This window comes from Trachymyrmex septentrionalis, unplaced genomic scaffold, assembly GCF_001594115.1.
Source record: "Trachymyrmex septentrionalis isolate Tsep2-gDNA-1 unplaced genomic scaffold, Tsep1.0 scaffold107, whole genome shotgun sequence".
NCBI classification, from domain to species: Eukaryota; Metazoa; Arthropoda; class Insecta; order Hymenoptera; family Formicidae; genus Trachymyrmex; species Trachymyrmex septentrionalis.
The window spans coordinates 284,764-312,062 of NW_017304196.1; the positions used below are offsets into that span (position 1 = coordinate 284,764).

General features: G+C 31.2%; 2 protein-coding genes across 7 annotated transcripts in view; one reads left to right on the forward strand and one right to left on the reverse strand.

The window, feature by feature from the left end:
* LOC108746019 (titin homolog) overlaps window positions 1-14,144 on the reverse strand; it is a 32,573-nt gene extending 18,429 nt beyond the window's left edge. For 3 of the 6 annotated variants that reach the window (XM_018482521.1, XM_018482514.1, XM_018482506.1), the window contains exons 1-24: window positions 14,032-14,135; window positions 13,641-13,833; window positions 13,336-13,528; window positions 13,022-13,135; window positions 12,763-12,934; window positions 12,472-12,572; window positions 12,171-12,380; window positions 11,890-12,075; window positions 11,704-11,818; window positions 11,402-11,643; window positions 11,199-11,321; window positions 10,877-11,068; window positions 10,509-10,717; window positions 8,581-9,031; window positions 8,282-8,466; window positions 7,982-8,141; window positions 7,576-7,801; window positions 7,201-7,442; window positions 2,292-2,414; window positions 2,003-2,181; window positions 1,672-1,919; window positions 1,303-1,559; window positions 951-1,142; window positions 651-833 (exon numbers count right to left, since the gene is read on the reverse strand). In XM_018482521.1, the coding sequence (XP_018338023.1) occupies window positions 651-833; window positions 951-1,142; window positions 1,303-1,559; window positions 1,672-1,919; window positions 2,003-2,181; window positions 2,292-2,414; window positions 7,201-7,442; window positions 7,576-7,801; window positions 7,982-8,141; window positions 8,282-8,466; window positions 8,581-9,031; window positions 10,509-10,717; window positions 10,877-11,068; window positions 11,199-11,321; window positions 11,402-11,643; window positions 11,704-11,818; window positions 11,890-12,075; window positions 12,171-12,380; window positions 12,472-12,572; window positions 12,763-12,934; window positions 13,022-13,135; window positions 13,336-13,528; window positions 13,641-13,831 (4,494 nt within the window). In that variant the 5' untranslated portion in view covers window positions 13,832-13,833; window positions 14,032-14,135. Of the gene's footprint in view, window positions 1-650; window positions 834-950; window positions 1,143-1,302; window positions 1,560-1,671; window positions 1,920-2,002; window positions 2,182-2,291; window positions 2,415-7,200; window positions 7,443-7,575; window positions 7,802-7,981; window positions 8,142-8,281; window positions 8,467-8,580; window positions 9,032-10,106; window positions 10,153-10,508; window positions 10,718-10,876; window positions 11,069-11,198; window positions 11,322-11,401; window positions 11,644-11,703; window positions 11,819-11,889; window positions 12,076-12,170; window positions 12,381-12,471; window positions 12,573-12,762; window positions 12,935-13,021; window positions 13,136-13,335; window positions 13,529-13,640; window positions 13,834-14,031 lie in introns of those variants that run through there. The other 3 variants (XM_018482496.1, XM_018482529.1, XM_018482539.1) reach the window with 3 other exon arrangements.
* A 1,646-nt stretch (window positions 14,145-15,790) lies between these two features.
* Window positions 15,791-27,299, forward strand: part of LOC108745902 (titin homolog) — a 44,789-nt gene continuing 33,280 nt past the window's right edge. Inside the window, exons 1-13 of the mRNA XM_018482324.1 lie at window positions 15,791-16,082; window positions 17,116-17,498; window positions 17,564-17,786; window positions 17,915-18,202; window positions 18,290-18,417; window positions 18,483-18,655; window positions 18,732-19,113; window positions 19,209-19,623; window positions 19,712-21,846; window positions 22,670-22,728; window positions 22,784-22,821; window positions 24,081-24,219; window positions 26,973-27,273. Coding sequence (XP_018337826.1) covers window positions 16,001-16,082; window positions 17,116-17,498; window positions 17,564-17,786; window positions 17,915-18,202; window positions 18,290-18,417; window positions 18,483-18,655; window positions 18,732-19,113; window positions 19,209-19,623; window positions 19,712-21,846; window positions 22,670-22,728; window positions 22,784-22,821; window positions 24,081-24,219; window positions 26,973-27,273 — 4,746 coding nt within the window. The 5' untranslated portion in view covers window positions 15,791-16,000. The remainder of the gene's footprint in view (window positions 16,083-17,115; window positions 17,499-17,563; window positions 17,787-17,914; window positions 18,203-18,289; window positions 18,418-18,482; window positions 18,656-18,731; window positions 19,114-19,208; window positions 19,624-19,711; window positions 21,847-22,669; window positions 22,729-22,783; window positions 22,822-24,080; window positions 24,220-26,972; window positions 27,274-27,299) is intronic.

The following is a 27,299-nucleotide window of genomic DNA, read 5'->3' on the forward strand; positions in this document are numbered from 1 at the left end:
TAGTAATATTTATATAGGACGTTCAAAAAAACCTTCAGCCTTTATGTGATAGATAGTACAGATATCGAATAAAAAATCTTAGTGAATACAAGTCAAAAACTCAGCCGTTTCTAAACCATAAACAATTATTATAACTGACTTATTTTGGCTTCTACATATTACATGGTACGTGAAGATTTACCTCAGTATTTACAAACGGTATTCTAAATGTTCTTATTTAATTTCCATATATTTACTCTCTTTATAATTAAAATTTCTCCAAGAATCAATAAGTTAATATCAACTAGTTATTATGATTGGATGGGCATTATGGGAGATCACTTTATTGAATCTAATTCTGCCAAATATATTGTATCTCAATTTTTCTCTTTTCACATCATATGCAACACGTAGAAAAGACAATAAGTCAGTTATGATAAAATTGTTTAAATATCTAATAACATTGTTTAAATATCTCAAAAATGGTTGAGTTTTTAATCTATGTTCATGTATATTCTACCATATAAGAGTGCTGAATGGTACTTTTTTAACACCCTATTATATAATATGTTATTAGTGCGATATAGCCATCTTATATCAACATATATTCCTTTCATTGATAGCTTAACTCGTGTGATAGTAAATACAATTAATTATTCGATTGATCTGACCTCGGCACCAGGTGCTTCTCTTCCCGTGATGTCTAATAATGCATATCCTTCTGACAATGGCTTTGAAATTACGTCTTCTATCATAGCCACTATTTGTGCATGAAGACGTGCGAGTCGTGAAGAATAAGAAGGATATTCTGTTGTTATTAATTGAATTTCTAACTGGTCCAGTTTTGTGATAGCCTAATGCATTGATAATAATATTAGTAATTAAGTTTAAATATACTCATTAAATTATAAATATTATATTATTTCACTGATTAGTCCATTATAGATAATTAGAAATTTAGAAACATTTACCGATTGTGCCAAATCAAAAAAAGCCGTTGTTCTATCCAACAACATGTTATATTGATCTAAATCGTTAATATAATCGGTAGCGGTGCTAAGAATTGCAAACGCCTGCTCGGTCGCTTGTTCGCCTGCAAAATGTCCTGATGACACTAATCGTTCGGTCGATTTAGTTATTTTAATAGCTTTATCTTGAAACTCCTAAAAAGCAATGAGTTTTTTTTTTTTAAAGTGTATTACTCTGTACAGTTTTATACACACACACACACACACACATATATGTATCGAAGATTACGCAGGACAATAAAATATATTTAATTATATTTGACGAGATTAGTCGAATTAATTTCTGTTCGAATACCTTTGCTTCAACTTGCAACTTTTTTAATTCAAAAAGAAGCAGTTCTACATTAGATACAGAATCTCCCAATTGATTACAACTGCTCTCTAATGCAACGATTCTGTCATTGAGAATTTCTTCGAGATTACGAAGATCGGTCGCGAGCAGTGCGAGAGCAAGACATTGCTCCAATTGAATTTTTCTGCTACGAAAAGTTGTCTCGATCAACCGTCTTCTATCGTGTAGTTCTTCCAGCCATTTTTCAACTCGTAATACGACTATGAAATACGATATGTTTTTTATCATAAAAGTTTTAATTTTATGACAGCGATCTAGCTAAATAGATAAGCAAATAATTAATTACAAGTATTGAATAGACATTTGACATACCATGATTAGCTTCATCTTTAATCGTATCCGACCTAGAATCTAAAGTGCCTTCGTTTACTAATTCCTTAAGTCCATCCAGCAATGTTTTACCCTCCCGCAATGCACCCATCAATCCTTCCAACATATCTTTGCGAAGATCCTGAATCTTCGATAGAAAACTTTTTACTGCTTCTATTTCGATCGGTAGTAACGTGTTGTTACATGCCATTTCCAACGCCTCCATACGTTCTCTACATTCTGCCGCGCGACTATAAAAAAATTAAATCTATTTTGTTAAATAATTAATTCAAAAGCACGAATATATGATTAATTATATTATACTTTGCTGTACCATTGAAATAATATGTTTCGGTCAAGTATTTTCTTACGACGTTCTAAAAGTTGATTTATATCGCGCCATGCCTGACCTAATGTCTCCGCCATGGCAGTGTATACTTCTGCTCTTGGTCTCTGGGTCGTGATTAATTGATCAGCTTGTCGCAATAATTCTTCCACCGGGCTTTGTTTATTCTAATTATGACAAAGTGTTAATTAACGGAGACCTTAAGCACTTCTATTTAATTGTATTTAATATAAACTTTTACACAATTCGAAATTTATTTTGATACGTTTAACTTTACCTGTAATCGGAGTAACACTTGATCGTGTGCGTTCGAAAGTTCCATAGCTTCTTTTACGGAAGCACCAAGTTTCGTTAATTCTGGTTGTAGCTCGAGTATTTTCAGCTTCAGCCATTCGCCGCTCTGAAACGATAATAAAGCGATGTATAATGATAAACCATCAGATATCTTCCGAGTCTTCCGACAGTATAAACGACATGACATAGATAAACTGAATATTATTAAATACTCATTCTCCATTGAATGATTATTTTCGTAGTTACTAAAATATTGTATTAATTATTTTAAATAATTGTAAAGTATAATAAATAATAAAGAAAATCTAAAAAAAGAAATGTTCGCTTGCTTATGCCGCGAAATAAAGATTATTTTAACTCTCAAATAAATTTTGGAATTATTTAACCATATAAATCACATATATAATATCGAAAATCATATTCAGAAGAGAGATCTTTTTCCTCTAGCATTATTAAAAAGAAAAGATAAAAAGTAAAAACAAGTGTAGACAGAAATCGGCCCTCCAGAGTTCATCAACCTCGTGAGGTTGGGCTGCAGAAAGGAGCAAGATATGTTTCCATTTTCATCTTTGGCATACTGCCGAATAACTACGTTTGGATTGACTAATTCTCTCTTCTGGTATATGTATATCGCTACTTGAGAGATAAAATTATTTCTTTTTTTTTAAGGTATGCTAGCGAAAAGAGATATATTATTTTATGATCATCTTTTTAAAGATATCGAAATAACTGACAAAATTAGCAAATACTCAATGTATTTGTTAAAAACTTGAAAAATATGTTATTTCGTATTATAAGAAAAAAATGTGATTTGTAATTTATAGATTCGAATAAAAGTAGAAAAAACTATACACCAATAATAAAAATAATTACATTAATTATATTAATTGTTTCAATTTCTTAAGTGTTATTTATTGGAAAGTATTCAAATTATCTGATATCACAACACATGCAATAGTACTAAAATAAATTCTCATGCTTGACAATGTTAGTAATTGCATCGTAAAAATATGTTTATGCGTGCCTAAGAATCTTTATTGAACATTTTCTCTCTTGTTTTCGGACGAAGTACTGTTAGATTATAGGTATGACATAGACTATTATAAACGAAAAGGAACAGTAAAAGGAAAAATCATGTCACTCGTCCGCCACTGAGCTGGGCCAGATTGGGCCCAAGCTGCCTCGACTCGTCTCATATACGCGCGCGCGTGCGTGTGTGCGTGTGTGTGTATATAATACCGGTTTGTTAGATTATACGAGAGTGTGCAGATCCATGCTACGAGAGATCTCTCTTACTTCTATCGAGTTTATCGATTATCCAATCTACTTATAAATTAATTTTGGAGGATCTGTTACACATAGTAACAGTTTATTGTGATTTAAATTAATAATTTATATTAGGATAAAAATTTATATACATACATAGTTTTTTTTTCTTTCAAACTGCATGAAATTAGATATATATTTAATTTTAAGCATTAAAAAATATTTGTTTTATTTTCCGACCTTCTTTACTTGATAAAAATTTGAGGTAATAAAAATTTAAATTTATAATTAATAATAACACTTAAAATGCAACTTGCATGGATTGTGCGATCGTGTTTCTAAATACTTCGGAATCCAACGTAACGTACATAAGATGAGTTTATCTGATCATGGTGGTGTGTAATGGGAGTTACTGTACCTAGTGGTTAAATTTATCCTTCGTAGAGTTTCGGGATACTCGTTTTGCTCAGCATACCTAAAACGCTTACGGTTTCGAGAGGATTCGGAAATAGCTATAGACCGAAGCAACCGAATCCCGAAATACCTACACCATAGTGTCATACATGAAATTGCAAAAATTATTCTTTACTAAGAATTATTTGAATGAAATAATTCATATCTAATATTTTATTTTCACAAAAATTTTCAAGTAATGTTTTCCAAAACTTCTAAATAAAATTAAATAAAATAAAATAAGGTGCGTTGACAAAACAAAACAATAACAATAAAAAATATAAATTATTATTATATAGATTAAAATGCAATACATGTTTCTTACTTGAAGTAAAGCGATTACTACACGCGTTTCTCCACTTTGCACAGCTATGGTACTTATAGTAGTAGTTGGAGAGATGATTTGTTGTGGCGTATCTTCATCTCTTTGCATGACAATTTCGGAATTTGTCTCAACAGATCTTTCGGGATGCACGTGTGCCATCGAATCAGGACCATCCACCATCATTGTTAATTTTATCTTTTATGCGATAATCAAAACGTTTCAGATCTGTGTTAGCAGAATTATATTTGCGACATAATTACGTCATGAAATACTCACTCGATATTTATATATGCTACGAATTAAGCAATAGTTGACAATATAGCTGCTGAAAATTAAAATAGTGTTACTCGACGTTACACCGATACGTTTGGGCCGAACATACATAGTAATTTCAATGCCTGGTGCTAAATATATTACAATGACGTACATCGATCTAAAACGCGACAATAAACATCTCATAGATATTCTCAAAGATTTTACAGATAAAAAATATATTAACATGTTTTCGAATTAGCTCTTTTGAATTGTCTTTTCTAATTGACTTTATTTTTGGCACTTTGCCAAAGATGCTAGTACGAAAATTTCGTGAATGTAAAACTGAAGATGATTGTGTCTGTAATACAAAAAATAGACAAACCGAAGATATTTAACTGGCAAAAATTTTTTCGCAATTTAATATTTTTTCAGTGTTATCTTATCTCTTTAATTTGCACTAATTTCTTAAATTAAAAATATAAAAAGAATACAATTTTTTTATCAAAGTTAGGATGTTTCTTCTACGTGAAAAGGAATAATAATTTGTTAATTTACATTCACGATTAATGGAAAATGTATGCTGCGTACAGTAATATCTGTGTGTTTTCTCTTTTTGATACAACATATTAATACTTTATGTAGATATCTTTGTGTGTACGATGACGTCATCTACAGAGATGAACAAATGGTAGAATAAAACCGGACTGACTGGTAACGCTCTTCCAACAAGTAACGTACGGTGAAAATCATATGTAATCGGAGATGATCCGATAAAAATATCAATCAATATTACAAAATAAAATTTTTTATGTTTCTTTATTGGATAAGTTTATGATTTCTCCCGTTTCATCAGAGGACCGTTTAATTATTTACAAATAATTTGATCGACTCTTTATATCTTAAAGAAATTTTCCAATTAACAAAAATATATATAACCGGCAATTATAAATTTGCGCATTTCGATATTTAATGGATAATTATAAATTCTTTTTTTATTTTTTATAATTTAAATTAGCAGGCTTTTGTGCTCTTATATAAATAAGTAAATTTTTAAATTAAAAAGACGGAAAAAACTTTGCTTTATTTCGTCTCTCTTAATAAGCAGATTTATGGTTTTTGACATTCTTATTTGATGTACGATGCATCAAGTTATATTTTTTATATAAAATGTTAATTAGCATAATTTTTACTTGGCACGATATAACAATCACCTAAATTCGATTCGCGTTTAAGCGATATTGTTAGTAAGAATGACGACAACAACGGCAGTAACACTTGTGTGACACATGTCACGAGTGTATCACGTCACCAGCCGATCGGTTGCAGTAACCAGCCGAACCAAGACTGAACCGACAGAGCGCAGTACGGCCTCCGGCCAGTCCGCACTCCGGTTAGCCGGGTTAGCCTCCGGCCGGCTGCCTCCCGCTCACCTTCGTTACGCTCGTCGAACACGCTCTACAGAGCAGAGTTGCGCAGGGTAACAGCTTCGAAAGTGAAATTGTAAATAAAAAAAGTCTTTAAGTGTAATATATGATCATCCAATATATTTTTTTAATTAAATTTTATTATGTTAAGAATTATCACACGCAATTTTCTTTTAAACATCTTTTATTTACACAAATAACAAATACGTCATGCGATACACATACTAAAAATCCATGACAGTATATCAACTCCTGAGCCGTAGAAAGTGCTATATCGAAAAAAACATGAAGAAAGGTCAAGAAATTAATGAAAAGTGGTCTATTTCGCGTGAGGCGTGAAGACCGGTCTGGTATATCGGAACGCATAGTGCGGTTTATATCGAGAAAGCGAGAAGAACGGTTCAAGTCGCATGAAATTAAAGAATGGTCTACATAGCGCAATATTTACTACTCATAAATTACACAAATTTAATTACGAAAAATTAAATAATGGATGAATAAATGAGTGCGAGAAATAGGATTAAAAATCAAGACGATTCCCGTTCTCAGTCACACCACTATAAAATTTATGAGAAGAAAATATTGCGGTCTTCACGTCTCGCACGAAATAGATCGCTTTTCATTCATTTTTTGACATAAACCTCCCTTCACGTTTTTCTTGATATAACACCTTCTATTCAGGCGTCGATATTATATAATATTATATTAAAGTTTTATTTGCAATAAAGTTACAGACAGCGAAGCATAACAAATACGCAATTAACAATTGTTAATTCTTTTAATCCTGCCGATTCTATATAATACATGTGATATTTTTAATATGAAACATATCCATATGTATAAACATCTTTTTCTTTAATCAATCAAAATCGTAAGATCTATATATGCTGGTAATATTTGTTTTCATCAAATTCTTTATATAAAATTTGTCTTCATCAAAGCTGCAAATAATTTTTGGTTGTAAGAATTAAATAGACAATCATTGTTATATTTAATGCAATAATAAAAGAAAACAAAACTTATAAATTTAAATGAATAAGAATTGTTCTAAACACATACCAAACAGCTAGCACATTAAAATATAACAAACAAAGAATTTAAGAGAAAAAAAGGTCGAACGTCGGTCGAAGATAGTAGTTTTGTCACCAAAATTACACTTGCAAACTCACCTTTCTTGTTTTTTCAAGAAAATCTTCATCTTCTAAATTATCATCTTTCTTCATCGATGATATTTCAATTTCGCTATCCTCATGATGTCGTAAAAGATTTTGCGAAGGCAACGGTATATCTTCATATTCTTTTAAATTAGAGCATGTGCTTTTATTTAACACATGTTCTCGGATTTTCGTTGCATTATTTTGATCCAACTGCATTTTTTTTGAATTTTTGCCAGTATAATTTTTAAGTTCTTCTGTTAAAAAGAATTTAATTATAAAAGAGTGAATATAATAATGAGAGTTCATTATTTTTAATTACTATATATAAATATATTATTATACTGTAGTATACAATCATTAAAATTATAAAAATTATAAAATACTAACTGAACGAAGATAAATCGAGATGGTGATGAATGTCATCCGTTTTTTCGCGCGATTCTGCTTCTAGCACATCTTCCACATTTTGAATATCTTTCACGTCGATATATTGCCGATGATCTTGCACGGTATTTGATATCACTTTATAAGAGGCTACGCCTAATCGAATGTCGTGTAAAACACGCAAAACGGTTGTCTCGGTAACTTCTTTTATAATTTTGTTTGACTTTTCCTACGCAAACAAATCATAATACAAAATATAAATTGTAATATTTAAAAGTATAATAATTATTTTACTTGATATAATATTAAATAAAAATTGAAGTAATTAAAGTAGAGTGCTTTAATTTATATATATATAAATTTTTTTTTCCTTTGAGAATCGATTTACTAATTGAATTATATAACATACATTAGTAATTTTATCCATTGTTTTCATTCGTACTGTTGGATTTACTTCGCTGATTGTTGAAATATTTGATGTTGTTTCAGGAAATTCCTGATTTTCATTGGTCGAAAAAGAAGTAAGAGGTGCAATTGTAGTTATTAATTTAGGCTTTTCCATGGTCCACCTTTAAATGTTTGCAATTATCTGAGTTGATGAAAGATTTTGTTGCAATATATTAAAAATGGATGCATTTTATTGATTTTAATTGATATTCATAATTTTATTTGATAACTAAAAGTATATAATGAAAATTCATATAAATACCAGGTGGAACCAGAATATGTCATCACGGGTGCAATGATAGAAAGATCTTCGCATTCCGGCGATGTTACGAAAGATTCACTTCTCGAACGTGGAGGTGGAGTTGTTGAACATTCAGTAGCTGTTGTATAACCCTCCATATTGTATTCTCCTATTGCACTTTCGCTACGAGAATTTTCTATAAGTTCCTATAAAAATAAAAAAAGATGAAAATTATTTTAAGAATGTTTTAAAATATTTTTCTAAGAGAGAAAAGAAAGAAAAATATTTATAAATCAATATTAAAACATGTTAATATATACCTTAGAATTCAAATCTTTATTTGATATTTCGACATTCTCCATAGATTGCGAGCGAATATGAAATAAACTGTCGTCAAATTTTTCCACTGTAGGAGTAATAGATTTAATTACATCAGATTTGATTTTTGTAGCTACAGTTTCCGAAATTATTGGTTGCATTTCAGCAATTACAGACACGGCTGAAGCTGTCATATTCGACGTCAACGTAGTCGTGTTAGAAGCCGCATGCATGGACTCGTTTGACGGCGACGTAGCAGATATCGAGAGCAAGGACGAAGCAGAGGACGTCACAACGGCAGGAATAGACATCGGTCGAGTTTTAGCTCCAGCTTCACATAGTCTCGCATCCAGTTTTTCCGCGAGACGCGTAACTTCCGCTAATTTCGCCGAGATAGCTTCGACTGCTGTCAAATTATCACCAAAGATCGAAACATCCTCAACTTTAGACATCCTAGAAAAGCAAATTTGTTGATCAAATTAATACTTTATAAAAAAATGTTTTTATTCTGGAGTTTAGAAATTTTTGAATATTATTTAGTATCCATTTGCTAGTAAATTCCCTAAACTTTGTACGATATTATTACTTTTTGTTGTTTTATGTTAATATTACTTTTATAGTTTCGTTATAATTGTGTGTAAAATAATAGTAAAAGAAACATTAAATATATTGATACCACTTTGTCAAATCGTATTCATATCAATTTCAATATTGGTTTTTTTTCCAGATGATTTTCTTTATAGGATTAGATATAGTTTAGTTTGTAATAGGAGGATAATTAAATTAAAAGTACAAGTTGAATTAAAAATACGACATAAGAAAATGTTTATTTACGTAATTAATCATTTACGTAATTAATAGTTGACAGTACATTGACAGTACATTGCGACGTCACATGGTCTCTGCAATTTGGGGCAAAGTTCTAATTTCGTAGCTCACGTTTGCTTTATGAAGCTCCATAATTGATTTCTATATTAAATTTAAAAAATTTTAAAGATAGATTTATTGAAAAAATGTTTAATCTAAGTTTCTGAACGTTGTGATTTTTTTAATATAGTTTTTTTTTATTACTAAGATAAATGTACCAAAAATAATCTTTGTGATGTGTGCAATACGGTAGATGATTCTTCATGATGCAAACTAGTTCACCAAAATATTATTGAAACGAGATTCGCGTTACCAGTTGAGTTTTAAGTTACGACGTCACCACGACGTGGAACGAAGCCAAAGATGTGTGGACCATGATATTTTATTATTTATGAATATTGTAACAATTTTTTATAATGTGATTATTCAATGTTAAAAGTATTAACAAAATTTGTAAAACAATCGTATTATAAAGTGCAGATTTAGAAGAAGATTGCTAAATAATATTTTTATGAAGAAATTTCGTGGATGTTTATCTACTACACGGATTAAACACAAACTGATAAAAAAACTATATATATATATAGAATAGAAAATAATCTAATATTTAAGTTGAATCAAGCGTTATAAAATGTCAGTTATCTTATTGTAGCTCACTTACATGCACCGTTTCTAAATTACAGAAGCTATCTTGACGAGAGCCAGCCATAGACTGACATTCACTGTCTCTGGTAAACACGCAAGCGTTCCACATACCAAGCGTATATTACATTACATTTACTAATTATTATATTTTATTTATTATCGAATTGTATTTTATAAAAATAGAAAAGAGAAATTTTAAACATTTCTTATTTTGATTTATGTTATTATTAAAACACATTTTTATAAAATTATTTTTACTTTACAATTTTCATTTTTTTAACGTTTATGCTATTTTTTGGGTAATTCAAATTATACTAATCTCTGAAACGTAATATCTTCAAATTTATGTAAAAGTTTATTAATAATTATGTTAGTAATATAATATGTTAATGTAATAACGATTCTTTATTATACTTACGGTTGACTATAAAGAGGTTCCTTCAACCTCGTCTTAAGGAGACGACCCAATCTTACCATCCGACCAACTTCCAATAAAAGTTTCTCTCGATTATCAAGGATATCTCTTATACTATCTTTGATGCGAGCTTTTGCCGTTGCATCTTCATCTTTTGCAGAATAATACAGGGCCGTCACTGTTTCCGCCAAATTTTGTAATCCGATACAATGCTTTAAATAAATTAATTTAAAATATAGAAAAGACAGAGACAATATATATAGTAGATAATGCATAAAATAATGATTCTTTTCTTCTAAAATACTAAAAGAATAGAATACTTAAGCAACTTTTGAATTTACATATTGAATTATATTAATTTACGTTCATACATCTTCGACGTTTCTATGAAAAACAGCGCATACTCGTAGTCTGGTTAATTGTTCCTGACTAACAGATCGGAACTGTCGCCAAGCCTGTCGTAATTTTGAAGATAGATTAGCATTACCCTCTAAAGATATTCTGCAAGATAATCTCAGTACACGTGCTCCATTCACCAATTGACCGCCATATTCGTAAGTTCCCTATAAATATTTATCTCATTATATTTATGTGCTTAACAATTCCACTGAAAGTGAAACAGAGCAACTCTATTATTGCTTTTGTTTTATCTTATAAAAATAATTCGTAATAGTAATCACGCTATAAAATTACTTTTGCTGTTTCCTGAAAAGATTGGTGTTCCTCTTTTTGCAATTGTATTTCCTTGACATTACAACCAACTTCCATGTGATTTCGAAGTAAAACATTGAATAAATCATTTAACCACTTAACAGCCTGGAAAGTACAATAGACGTATAGATTTATTATTCTTTTGCACGCATTAAAACATTTTTGTATTATATCTTAGTCCGTACTTGTTCGGCATCGCTCTCGTACATGTATATCAAAGCTATCTGTTTCAATGACAGCTTTTGTAATTCTACACTGTCATTAAATATATTCTTTCTGGCATTTGTCGCATCTAGTATATCTTTGACATTAACGATATCTTCATCATAATATACATGAACTTCTCGACCAAGTGCATCCTTTACGGGCATAGAGAGAATGTCCGACAATTTTTCACCTTCTTTTACAAGCTCGCGTTCTAAACTGTCTGAAAAATTATTTAAACATGAAACTGAACAAATATTAATAACTAATGAGTCACCTTTACCTAAAATTGTTTGACTTTTTTCCAAAGTTAAGAGTTTAATGCTTGCTTGAGAGAAGTTGTAATTCCTATTGCCCATGACTAATTGCTCGAATACTTCACTCGTCTTATCGAAGTACTGTAATAATAAATAGCAAAGAAACCACTTTCAATTGCTAATAACTAGGTCGATAAAAGTTTAATTTCTACCTCAGAAACAAGTCTAAAGAATCTTTGCGAAGTGATTAGTACATTTCGACGTCTTTCGAGTCGTGAAGCGAAGCTACGACAAACAAAGTCCATGAAATCTCTTTGAGATTTTAAATCTTCTGGTAGTTTACTTTTAGGTAGGCTATCAATTTTATGAAGCAGCTCTGCATATCGTCCATAAGTCTCCTGTAAACACATTAGAATTATATTCCATGTAATACTTTTTAAAACGAAATAAATTTTTAAAACAAAATGAAAATTATAAAGTTTTACTCATTTACCCGACATTGAAGCTCAATTTTTTCGTGTTGCCTTCGGAGCTCCTCGGATGAAGAAACGTCGAAGCCAACCTGACAACAGGAATTCAGCATTACGTCTGCTGGACCCAAGATCCAATCAGTAACGCTTGATACACCCTGTTCCAGATTTTCGATTACTCTGGCAGTATCCAGATTTCGTTCCATTTCTGTCCACAAATTTTCAATGCCCATCTGTAAACGGTAGAATAACATTGTATTAAAACATTGTACTAAATACATATAAAATAAATTTAAATACCAATCGTAAATATGATTAAATAACCTGTTTTAATTCGATACAATCGAGTAGCTTATGAATTCCTTTAATCGTATCCAAAATATCCTTAGAGGACTCTCTACTCATGGAACTTACTAAATTCCTACCTAAATAAGTGAAATTTAACTTTTTCTATTATTTTTACATAAAAGACACCATTGCTTAAAATAAATTATTAAATTTTTATTAGCATATCAGTTACAAACTACATACAACATTTTTTTACTTATTTCTTAATATTTATATAATATATTTTTAATCTCGTAAACAAAATTTAATAGATAAAAATGTATAAACCTGATTGAAGTATATGACGTGCCATTGATAACAATTCTATGCCCATTTCCCAATAAGACTCTACATCATTCGATTGCATTATACGAATACCATCAAAAGTATTCAATCTTTGATGTAAATTTGTCATCTTCGATATAAGCGCTAATGCATTTTTTGAATAATTTTCTATTTTCTAAGAAAAAATAAATATCAAGCTAAGCTAAAAAATTAGTATATCATTTGCATTTAATTTGTACGTGGATAAAAATGTTTAATTTACCATACGTTTCTTAATCCATTCGACGTGATTGTACGCCTTGTTACCTGCTAATTCGTACGGTAATTGAGAAAAATCGATGTACACATGCAGCCTCGTTAGAGTAACGTATAGTGGCTAAAACAATTGACAAAAATAATAAACAAATCAAAGCTATTACGCCTTTATATAATAATAATACGCATAATTAATATATTTTTTTAATTTAACCCAAAGCGAAAAGACATTTTTCTACTTACAATTAGCTGTGTTATTCACATATCAGTTTAATAAGTCATTATTGTTGTAATATATTTGTATTAAATTGATTTACTCACTTCGCCTTCTTTGTGCGATTTGGTACAACTGTCGACACGTTTATCCCAAAAACCATCCGGCCGTATCACGATCACAGAAATGACTTTAGATTCTATAAGATTCGTAGAGAGTCTAATACAAGATTTAGTTACGCGCCATGCACTATGCCGCGCGTCTACAATTAGAACCAATCCATTTTCCTTCGTCTCGTCGCTATGTAATTAATCATCAATAAATATTAAATCACTTATATATATAAATTTAATATATATATTTTTTTAAGTGTATATACATCAGTTAATGAGATATCAAAGACATTTTATACCTGAAAATTGATATAAAATATAAAATGAGGAATTCTAATTTTGACTTCGTTGCTGAATCAAATTCTGGTGGAACATTTATTACTATTAAAGGTCGTCCGTCGTGATCACGACCGCCTGGGATATACGCAAGCTTTGATTCTAAATCCTCTAGAATATCCACTGCTTTCAAGTTTTTCATTGGCATCTCCATAACTGCTTGTTAAAAAGAACCGTCTTAATATATAATTAAAGTAAGTTTTTAGTAAGTTTTAAATGATAAAATAAAATTTGCTAAACATATTTTTTATATTTAATGTTTTATGCATCAACATTTTAATTATAATTATAATTGGTATATATATATATATATATATATATATATATATATATAATATATAAAATAGTACTCACCAGTTTAATATAACGATGTCCACGCTGAACCATATCGAAAAATTCGGAAACACTTGAAAAATATTATAAAGAAACATTATACATGCAGTACACGATGTAATATATACTTGGTATACATCGCGGAAATATAGAGTATCAACGAGCAGCTGTTTCAACTCCAGACGTTATATCCGTATATCCACGTGAGCAACAAGCAAATTGTCGTTAACTTGAGTCTGTCGCACGTGCTCCGCGTTAGTGACAGAAGAAAAATTTTTACACGCGTGTAGATGTATGCACGTGTATTTATATGAAATAAAATGTATACGAGCACAATGCACGATAGATGTAGTGCGAAGCTATAGCTGCAATGGAGGCTGCAGGAAAACCGAAAGCCATCTCTGGTCCATTCAGATACAACGGTACTTTGGCACCGATTAACCGTGTGTTCCCCTTCCTTTATGCATGGTTCTTCCCTTCCTTTCATCTCTCTATCTCTCTGGAATTGCATTTTTCGACTCCTTATCTTCCTGGAGCAGAAATATGCAGAAATATTTTAAGTAAGGAATAACGGAAATTACAGAGAAGTAACGTAAAGATATTTATGCCATAAAGATTTTACATGATTCTTGAGCGTATATAGAATTAATAGATATCGTAAATCACTTTACAATCATGCAAATTTAATTATTTACAATCAGCTTTTATTACTATTTCTAGTACAGTAGGAACATTCGAAAGAGTTCGACAATTATTTCGACGAATGGAAATATGAATTATTTCAGAAGAAAAAATTTTCGAACATTTATAGTATAATAATAATGATATAAGTATGTTATATAATAATTTAATTACAAAACATATTGAATGAATTATTTTTAATAATATAAACAGTTTAAATATTTATTAGTTAATATATTAATAATCAATATATTTAATGTAATAATATATTAAACAAAAAATACAAAAAAAGAAACATGTGTAAGGAAAAATTATGATTACGTACAGTTTTACGATGATATTCTAAATTAACATTTTTTTTATAAAAAAATCTTTAAAATAATTACTCTAAAAAAATATTTAAAAAATGAAAGATTTATAGCAATTTATATGACAAGAGACACAAAGTTTATTTTAAACCCGATTATTTAGGCAATTATATGGTACACTACCTTCAAGTAAATATAGTTTACAACACTTTTTATTCTTTAATAATTTGCAATTTATGCAATCATTAATGAGGAAGACATTGATATTTTTTTGTATAAATTTACGTATTTATTCCCAATGCATAGCATTATATGATCTCATTATAAAATTCGAAGGAAGAATGAAGAGAATAAGGCTATATTAATAAAAGAGATTAATAGCAATATAATATACAATACATTACGCACAATAATTATATAAACTTTGAATACAAATTTTAACATAAATATCTTACACGTCAAGCATTACAAAACACTTCTTTTAATCAAACTCTTAATTCAATAATATAATCAAATGATACATTTTTTATTATTATGAAGAATATTGATAGAAATATGTATATACAGAAATATGCACAGAGTATAAACACCAGTGAGACAAAGATAGATGTCGAGAAAAGCTGAAGAGATTTGGCGTCGCTACAGTCGTGGACCACGGGGAAGTTCGCCAGTGCTCCATCGAGCCTCGTGCTATATCAAGCATACTTGCTATCTTTCTCTCACTCTTTTTGGCCATTTCTTTTCTTTTCTCTTTCTATCTCTTTTCCTCTCTCTTTCTCCGCCTCTCTCTCTCTCTCTCTCTCTCTCTCTCTCTCTCTCTTTCTACCCCTCTTTCACCCAAGTTGGGCATCATCAGCATCATTTTGCTTTTTGATCATTCTTTAGATAGTACTGTAAATGTGATACTTTTGACATTTTGGTATGTGAGAACGATCGGAAAATTAACGAGGTAATCATTGAGCAAAGCTCGACAAGAAGGAGGAGAAAGAGAAAACACGATAATGGGCAACGCTACCACGAAAGATTATTCAAGAAGTATCTCCGTTGGCACCAGCTCGAAGAAAACGCGTTGGGATAATCCAGGTAAATTAGTCTATTGTTTTAGCCTTTTAATGCTATGATTCTTAATAATTTTAAAAATTGGAAATATTATTAAGAGCCACACACAAGAATAAATTACCATGTCGGTTGAACTAAAAAAGAAGAAATCACTGTTTAATTTAATGCAATAAATGTTATATTTTGAAATACATCAGCATAAAGATTTGTTCTTGTTCTCTTTTTTTCCAACTTTCCTATCAACGTTTATAATAACAAAATAATTATTTACGTAATTTTAAAAGTAATAAATGTTTTTATTACTTCAAAAGGATATAATCTTTACCCATTTTCTTAAATATATATAAATTATCTTTTTTTATATTATAAATTACATTTAATAGTAGTAAAAATATTAATAATAAATTATTTTCTAATATGTCGTACAATTTGTAATTTACATAATTATTATAACTACAATGTATTCTGTTCAAGATTTATTATTTTTTATTATAAATGTTATCGATACCTATTTCTTTCATATAGTTCATTTTCCTATTGCTACTGATATAAACTTAAGATATAAAAGATTATAAAAATTGTTGTTAACCACATGCAATTACGTTCAATTAGTTTCGACAGCGAAATAGCATCTAAAATTAGACTGCTACTAATTTTAGTTTAGAAAAGATTTGGATTGCTTTTCAGTCTACTCCATTAATTATTATAACATTGTATGATATCCATTTTTAACACATAATCAATGAACATTATACGGAATCAGGATATCTCAAATACTTAATGTACGGATAATGCGCCGGTTCAGTACTCTACTGTACTGCCAAACGCAACGCATTTTATTTTGGGAGTGGTACTTACGTACCGATGTTGAAAATCATCTGCTTCTATATACATACATGAGTATAATATAGCAAGAATATATTTCTTAACTTTAATATTGTGTTTGTTTGTCTCTTCCTAATTTCAAATAAAAAAAAATATTATTAAATAGTTATTACAAAGTAGATTAATTATTAATTTTATGAAAACTTAAAAGAACTGAAGAAATTTGGTATAGGTCTTCCCGCCCCACCAGGCAGACCTATCTTGATATCGGGAACGAACGAAACGCAGCCAGATGTTGTTGCAATACGATGGGAGAGATCACCAAGTAACGGTGGATCGGCGATTGTCGGATACTTGATCGAACATCGGCGACTAGGCTCCCCTCATTGGATACGAAGCACCTCCGGTCTTTGTGCTTTTCCAGAACTAACTCTCAGTGGTCTTGAGCCAGGATGGCGTTACCAATTTCGAGTCAAAGCACAAAATGCACTTGGACTTTCACAACCAAGCGAGGTCTCCGAACCACTCACAGTTACTTTACAAAGGGCCGCTGTCGCTTGCGCTCCTCATTTCGACCTAGAACTTAAAGATACGGTTGCACTCGAAAACGAACAGGTACGCAAAGATTATTGCACGTTTAATCATATATAACTTAATGCATTTGTAATTTTCCAATATAGGCTGAATTTATCATACACTTTTCTGGTACACCATTGCCAAAAATCTCATGGTTTAAGGACGGTTTCGAGATCTTTAGTAGTAGACGCACCAGAATTATTACCGATAATGGAAAGAGTGTTCTCTTGATTCATCAGACCGCGCTTAATGATGAGGGTGAAATTAAATGTACCGCCACTAATCGAGCAGGTCATGTGGCTACCAGAGCTAAATTAATTCTCGAAGGTAAATTATCAAAATAAAAAATACATAAATATGGGATTCAAATTTTAAATAAGAAGTCCCTACATTCGATTAAAGCAAATAAACATTATTTTTTATAATATCGAAATTGCTGAATTATTTGTTCTTAGCACCTCCACGGATACGATTGCCACGTCAATATGAGGATGGTTTGCTTTTCGAGCAAGATGAGACTATTAGATTGAAAGTATCTTTAGCAGGTAGACCAACGCCTTTTGTCACCTGGTATCATGATGGAGAACTGATATCCAAAGATATTAGACATATATTTGAAGTGATGGATGGTGAATCGGTACTGAGAATATCAGATGCCAAACGAAGTGATCGAGGAGAATACACTGTTAAAGTCGCAAACAAATTGGGCGAAGATACTGCGTCTTTTCTAGTCACTGTGACAGGTAATGATGTTACATTAATTTAAACACTAGAATTTTAAACTGTCATAAATTTGATAAGTTTTTTCGAATTATCGATTTTATCAACAGATCGACCCGCTGCTCCTGGTAAAATAGCTGTTGCAATGACGCTAGGTAGATCGGTGACGTTGTCGTGGAAGGAACCAGAAGATGACGGCGGTTGTAAAATCGGGACTTATATTGTCGAGTATTACAGAGTACGTAATTGAAATTATTATTTCCATATGTAAAAATTTTTAGAAACTTGGCAATGATATTTTAGATTGGCTGGGAAGTATGGCTTAAAGCAGTTACAAGCAGACGCACAACTGCGACATTAACTGAATTGATCGAAGGTTCTGAATACAAATTTCGTGTGAAAGCTGAGAATCCTTACGGAGTCAGCGATCCGAGTGAAGAAAGCGATGTTATCTTCATTCCAGACATTAAACGAAGGTACTTCATATTATTGACAAATATTTAAATTTAGCATTTAGTTACGCAACAATAAATTCATAATTTTACGTTGTAGAATCGTAACACCGTCTTTGAATGAAAAATCACAAAGTCATCGAGAGATCAGCAGATCTCGTGGCGATAAACGAGAGGTGAGTTTCACTATGCCAGCGCAAAGAACTAGAAGTCTAACGAGAGAAGAAGCTAAAATCCGAGACGACGAAAGTAATGATCGCTTTAAATACGACGAGCGATCAGCTTCGGTGCAACGACTCGCAACTTCTACATTGGATAGATCATCTAGAGCCGACAGTAAAGTAACATTTGCACTGGATACTTTGGAAAACGAACCTCCGATTCCTCCAGCTAGATCAAGAGAGCACAATTCCACGAAGCAGCAAGTTTTTCTTGGAAATCATACCAATCAATCAAATATTGCGACAAATGCGAAAGACAAGGTAAAAAAATAATCAAGTGTAAAAAACCATAAATAAATTCTAAATTAAAAGAAAGAAGATACTATATAATGATATATATTTATTTTTGAATGTAGCAAGATGTTATTACGAAAGAAGAAACAACAATGACATTAAAACCAATACCAACCATGCAAGTTTCTTCTCCAATTATAGAAGACAATATCACGTCACATTTTATAATCAAAGAAAGAAGTCTCTCTCCACTCAACGTACCAAGAATTCAAGTACAAAATGAGGAGAATCGTACTACAGCAAACCATCAATTTTTATCATCAAATTCAATTCCAAAAAACCAGACCGTTGTAAACGAATCTATATTATTACCATTGGATAATTCGCAATCTCAGAGAATACTACAAGAGCATGATGAGAACGCATTACACGGTAGTTCGGAATTTATGCTAGTTTTATATCCAGAAGATGAAACACAAGAGGAAGATGTAATCAGCATGGAGAACTCTACAGAAATTCGAGTTAAAAGCAGTATAAGTAAGTACGAGTAAAATCTTTTTATTAAAATATTTAAAAAAAATAAGAATTGTCTGTAAATGTGTTAACTTTATAATCACTGTTTTAGATGATAAACAGAATATGATTGAATTAATAGAAGATGAAGACGATCTCATACCACCACCAATATCGTTATCTCTTCCAGAATTATTTAGCGCGCAGCATCAAATGGTGGAAATAATGCGAGAAGCGGTTAGCTCTACTGAACTTCTTCACGAACGAGCTATGGAACGCTTTTATCGCGCAGTTGCTGCTGAAGAGGCATCCGAAACTGCCAAACAAAAGACGCAATTTGAAAAACAAACCAAACTGACACTATTAGATGTCGAATCTGTTCAGAGACCATCGCTTCGAAGACGCTTATCCAATTCTGGTACTACTACACAAAATTTAATTGCTTCCTGGCAAGCCAAAAAGAATCGTCGAAGATTGAGCGAAGGACAAACAGATACTGCATCAAAAACATTAAAACTTCTTTCGCCAGTTTTGTTATTGGATATTGAAGCTAGATCAGATCCAAATCTCCCATCTGAAGTAATAATGGCAGACCCTTGGGAAAAGAGCAATAAAATCGAATCCGTAGAACGTCTGCGCAGATGGCACGAAACTATACCGTTACTAAAAGAGGAGTCAATACAAATGTATAATGAAGAGAAGGTGATAATTCCATCATCCATTATTGTGAATGAAATAGAATCTCAATCGCTGGCTCAAATAAAGAAAACAGAGGAGGAGGAAAATATTAGCATTGAAACTTCCGAAGAATCATCAGAAGAGGTCAGTAGTGCAGACAGCGAGGATTTGAAATTATTAAAATCAAGAATCCTGGCAAGACAAATTATTGATGAAGAAGATACTTATCATCCTAGGGGAAAACCAATTCCACACGTCGAACCAGAACTACAGATTTCGTATGACGAGTTACCAATTTGTGAGACTTCATCTCTTTCACCCATCAGAACGGTTACTTCCGCCTCATCTAATAATGTGATGCCCAAGTCAATTCTAAAAAAGCCTAAAGACGAAATGACAATTCCTCAGAACAATTTTGGTAGATCGATTCCTCCAGAAAAACCAATTAGAAAGACATTATCGCAATCGTATCAACAAGAAGATATAGAAAAGATAAATATAGATACCAACGACAAAATTTTGAATCTTTCTATGTCTATTGTGTCCGAGACTCTGAAGACTCCTACGATGTCAGAATCAGATACGGATAGTATTATATCTGCAGCAGAAGCAGCAAAAAGTCGAAGAATGCAATCGAAATTGCGATCCATGACACCTGAAGAAGAGGCAGCCGAAATAGAAGCTAAAATGGCTGTTGTAAATCAATATACTGAGATAGTCCGAGAATACTCGAGTCATTCACGACACGGTAGCGCAGCTAGCTCTCGGAGATCTTCATTTTCTGAAGACCAAGATCAAAAGTATCGAGTGCAAGAAAAACATGCGCCAAAATTAATAGACAAACAAGAGCAGGATAAGAAATTGAAATTAAAAATTAAAAATAAGAATGAAATCAAAGAAGAAAAAAAAGATAATCAAACACCGCATTCTAGGAGAGAAAGCATTGGTTCTAGAGGTACGACTCCAACGAGAAATACAATGCCTGCGAAGCGTAGAAGTAGGCCAAACTCCAGGGACCAATCTCCAGCTGCGAGAAGAAGTGAAAGAATAGGAGGTGCTTCTTCAAGATCATCTTCGAAGACCAGAAATCGTACATCTTCTAAGGAAAGAAATAATCGACCTTTAGCGAAAAATGAATTGAACGAGTATGATTTTCGTAGATCTAAAATATCTTCTAGACCTTCCTCGCGTTCCTCATCAAAATCAAGTTCTAGGGAAAAATTTGGAACGACAGTACCAATAGAATCGAAGGTTGAGAAATTGCAAAAAGCACTTGAGAATAGTAAGCATCGAGCAATGAAAAAAGAAATCGAAGAAACTAAGGAGAATGCAGGAGAAAGCTGTTTTAATCAAACAAACGGAAAGTTAGCTTTAGAAGCTAAAAGAACAGTCAGATCGACCGTAAGCTATATAACCGACTTGACATTACTAATAGCTGCAATGTATATTTATTTCTTTAAAAAAGAAACTTTGGCGATTCCGTTTATCGTGCTTCTTCTATATCGGAAAGTACAGGAAGAAATACATGGGTGGATGCCACGTCGTTGGAAGCGATCTACCAAGAAATATTAATTGTCCGACGTAACAGGATAATATATATAAATCACACATACGTCATACATCTCATTTTTGTATTGATCAAAATATTCTAAATAATTTACAATATTTTAATCGATATAATAATTTAACAAAGAGAAATAATTTATTATACATTAAAGAGAAATAGTATTACATATTAAATCACAAATTATTTTATAATATTCTCATATATACTTTAATTGAAACTTGCTACTGTTAACTATTATTTATAATGAATGTTAATTCTGTACTCCTAAATTATATATGTTTTCACACTACATTAAAATATTAATTATTACATGCATTATTTCATATTATATTAATTATATATTATGTATATTATTATTGTTATTATTATTATTATTATTATTATTATTATTATACGTACGTATGTACGATTATACGAACGTTATTCTAAAATTATCTACGTTTTATATATTTATTTAAATACATGCACTAGTGTCTTTCGCATATACCTAGCTTCCATGTAAAATTTTGCAATACGTAATATTTTTTTTTTGCTAAATTTAATTTACTTAATTATTTAATTGCAATTTTGAAGTATATGTAAATGAAATATAAAACAAGAAAACAGAAAGAAAAAGATCATGAAATTAAGAATTATGAACGTTACTAGCAATTACATCAGCGACAACTAGATATTATGGAAAGAGGGTACGGAGATTTCAGACGGCGCATGTGCTTCCTTCGTTAAAACGACAAAGCTGAAAGTGTGGCGTCGAGACGATTTTAGAACGGAGCAGGGCCTCCTATCGTCAGACATCGTAGCATAGAGTGTGCTGTATTAATATAGGATCGAGACAGAAACAAGTTGGTGACGGTGGTGGCGGAAGACGGTGCAGGTCTTCTCGAGTAATATACGCGTACGCATCTCAGATCTCTGCACGTAATGTCAATATACGGAAAGATCGTTCTACATAACATCTATTGAGATGACCTTAACAGGTAAGATGCACGATTGAATTGCTATAGCAAGTTTACCGGTATAGCCGGTATAGCCGGCAATGATGAACCAAGACGATATCTTGATCGATGCAGTTGATTCATTGACAACATGACGAAAGATGCCGGATTTTTAGTTTTTATGTCTTATGTGTGTCTTATATATTTGCAATGAAAAAAATGATAGCCTGTCAATTATTTATCTATATAACATATAAATAAAATATTATAATAGGAGGAGAGAAAAGATATATGAATCGTGTAAGTGTCAATGTAGATAAAATACGTAAAATAGAAATGGTAAATGATGACTTAGCTTAAGAATTCATAAAAGAGAAGTTAATGTAAAAAGATAACAAAAACTTGTACAACTAATATGAAAAATATTTATTGTTCAAAATGACAAGATTTATTTATTACTGATATCTATACTTGTATATATTCTTTTAATTCTTGTAATTATTGAATGACGTCGCTAAACTTTGTCTTTGATAGTCATCAATTTCAGTCTTGTATACATGAAGTATATGTCGTGATATTTTACAGCTGATATAAAACTCATTTACATTATACATATTAAATGAGTAAAAAATGTTTGATTTTACAAAATATGCTTAATAAATTCATAATTAATGTCTTCACAAAATTAGAATGCAATATAAAGATCAAGTGTTGTTTGCCAAAATTTCTGCTAGATAAACATTTTTATTTATAATGTTGCAATCTGGGTGTGCATAGGCGCATTTAATCAAAATACGAAGTATATTTCAAGTTGTAAAATTTGTTAGAAGAAGCAATCTTTCGAAAAAAAAATATAAGATTTTTGAGACTTTGATAGATTGGCTTTTCGGTTTATTATCTTAAATGATTTTGTGCTTTATCATGCTTTTGTTACATAGTCATCTATATTTATGTGCTATTTCACACAGCATATTTTATCCGAGGAATATCCTTACCGGGAAATATCCTTAGGACATAGATTGTCCTTTGGACGTCTATAGGGACATCTCTTGGAGGTGTGTGTTGTATAAGATTATTTTGCATAAGCGCAACTACTATCAGTCCTGTAATAATTTTGCAAAGCACATGAGTCTCGAAATAACAGATAGCTTTTCAGCAGAAAGTTTCCTCCCGTTATCGTATATCGATAAAGAACAGGTCTTTAATAAAAATTTTTAATATTAAAATTAATAATAAACTTTTTTTTATATTGTAAAAATGCAAAAATGTAATTAATTACCGTGCTATGTGAATATATGCAGATACGTTGAAAAATAAAGGGCCACCAGAATGGATCGAAGAAGATCAGATCGTATCAGTTCAAGGATATGTAGGTGAAGATATTGTTATCGAACTGAAATTGGCTCTATCCGAAAATTACGATGACTTACGATTCGAACTGTAAGTTTATACTAGACTAAAATGCTAACAGCTTTTTTGTATGTGTACTCGTTTCTATTGTAGTGTAACTTTTTAATTTGGAAATAATGTTTCGTTTTCACATTATCGTTCACTTTCATACATTGGCCTTAATTTTACATAGAACCTTGGGACGTGCCAAGGATCAAACGCGAGTTATTTTGAGCTGTCGCGCACTTAATTTCGGAGAACCGAATTACACTTGCCTCATGTAGCTTCACTCAATATTCTTGCATAGATCACTTTGCCAATGTTAGGAATGTAAGCAACATATATGTCTGTACTTTTGACGTTTAAACATCAATAAGTATCAAAGAAAGTAAACAATATGCTATTGTAACAGTTTATGCTTGTAATAGGTTTTTTCATGATCTGTAAAAGGATTTCATGTAATTTAAACTATTCCGAAATATATTTTAAGAACGTAGTATATATTTTTATTTTTACATCTTGAATAAAATCAAAAACTAAATGTTATAATAATCATTATCAACTATTTTCCGATATACATGCATACATATGTATTCAGTGTTTTGAAGAAAATCAAATCAGCATTAAGAAAAAGATGCAAAGATATAGACTATAAATCATTATATATTTGTTTCTTCTTATTTTATGTAATGAATTCCATGAAAACATCCGAAAAAGTAAAATATTTCGCATAACTTGAAATTATCTGCAGTGCATTTATGCAATGATTTCATAATATAATCATGATGTTTATCAAATTTTTAATGCGAAACCGTATATCCCACATATTCTTTGGCTTAGAATATTTTCATCGTAGTAACATGCAGACGCAATATCATGATGATAATACGAATGAATTATGAAAATTTTGATTTTTGCGACATATGTCTCTTCTGCAATAAACATTACTATACATAAGTTAATTTTGACCGCGTCTAAAATTTTCATGGAAATATGAAAGATGTCCGATGCTCCGGCTCGGTCCAGCTATTCCTTGGTTGGCTCTTACTAGCTTCTATATGAAATAGTCTGTTGCTTAGAGTTTCTCGAAACTATCTCAACGAACTCGTTGATGGAGGTGGAAAATTGGGAGGGGATAGTTTGACGTTGGCATTTCGCTATCAGTCTAACGCTGAAAGAGCGTCGCGACGACCGACAAATCCCTAAGAAGGAGTTTTAAATCATTCGATTTGAGTACATCGGTATACGTTTCTTACTTATCAAAAGTTTAAAAAGGTGGTTACGTGGACTCAATTGGATCTAAATTGTTGAAACTCTAATTATTTAGAGCTTGGTTTCCTGTGTACACTTGTTTCAAATAATCTTAAATACAAATAATTAAGTTAAATCATAAGTTAAAAATATAAGAGGACTCGCTTCCCTATCGTGGATTCTATCTTTGAATAAAAATCTTTTAAAAGGCTCGAAAATCTATGATTGTAAAAACAAAGATATAATGATGTGGAAAATTGAAGAGAAAATAAGATTTACACATTAAAAAACAAATTGTCACACAATTTGATGATATACGATTAAAATTAAATGAATGTTTTGATATTCTTGATAAATTTAAGACGTATATCGATGACTCAATAAAACGAATTTGCAGAGCGCCACCGCGCTGTCAGAATTCGATCGACCAATGTGTATTCTGCTAATTTTGTCGCTCACGTGGTGCTTGCAGTGTCATGAAGAAAGATTATACATGACAGATCAATACTTTAGAAATTGAAGTAGATGGCAAATCATTGTTGATGTTCTGAAAACATTTTTAGATATGTGAAAAATAAAATGAGAAGTGATATTGAAGAATTTCTAAAGCTAAATCTCAAACCGAAATGTTGTGTGTCTGTAAAAGAATGTGGGCAATTTATGGCTGTTACCTCATCGATGGTGCATTCTGATATAAAACAAGAAATTGCTTCTTTTAATTTGATTCATCATCATGGGAAGCGATTGCTGTAAATGCACTAACGGTAAAAAGAACGTTATTACCGGGTCCTCCTCCGATGGATCGGAATACCGGTAGGAAAATAAAAAAGTTCTTGATTTAATTTAATGTATTAATTTCTACAAACAATTGTATAGTTTCTCAGAGTTATATAATATCATTCATATTCTTAAACGTTTTGTATATAACTATGTTGACGCTCGAATCAAATTATTTAACAAACCTAATATTATTAAATATTTAATTAAATATTTAAATATTATGCACAAGATTATGCATAAGATTATATATACGTTTAATATATAAATGAATAATAAAAATTAAATTATACTAAAAGGGTAATGTCGCGTCATATCGCGTAAGCTCTCACGTCAGATGCATGCAATTGCATCAAGTTGCAATGCCTAATACATTGGTATATGATATTTTTAGGATCATTCTACATTCCTACTATTGTTTACACAACATGATAATTTATTTATAAATAAAACAAGTGAAAGATTGTTTTGTTAAATGTAGACAACTTTCTTCTTGATTTTAAAGAAGCTCTTCACATTGTGAAAAAGGTGACAAAAATAGGGCAGTAGAGCAATGCCAAGACTCTAGATCATCCTGTTGACCGAAATATGTCGGACCAATATATTTTTATGTAGTGTAGATGTAAAACACGTATATGGAGAACACAGCAAAATAATAGACAGATATTTTGAACAAATGAAGATTATAGCAATTTTTCTTTTTCATTTAAATTTACTCGAATTTAATTTGTCACCCTCGTGATAAATTAATATTATTTAATTTATCAAATTTGCAGAATACGAGATGGATTACCAATTTCATCAGATCGTTATCAATTATCAATGCGAGGCAATATCGTTCAATTGACTTTGAAGCAATCGCGTAAAAATGACACGGGTTACTATTCTCTCGTAGCAACGAGACTCGGACAAGAAAACGATAGAGGAGCTTTAAAGAAATTTGATTTGAGCATCAGTGAACCAAGTTACGAAGAGGACGATCCTCCTGTCTTTTTGAGAAGATTGAGCGATCTCGCGGTAAAAGTCGGCACTCGAACTAGATTTCTTGTAGAAATTCGAAGTTCAACCACTTTGAAGGTATAATTTACTACATAGAGATAATT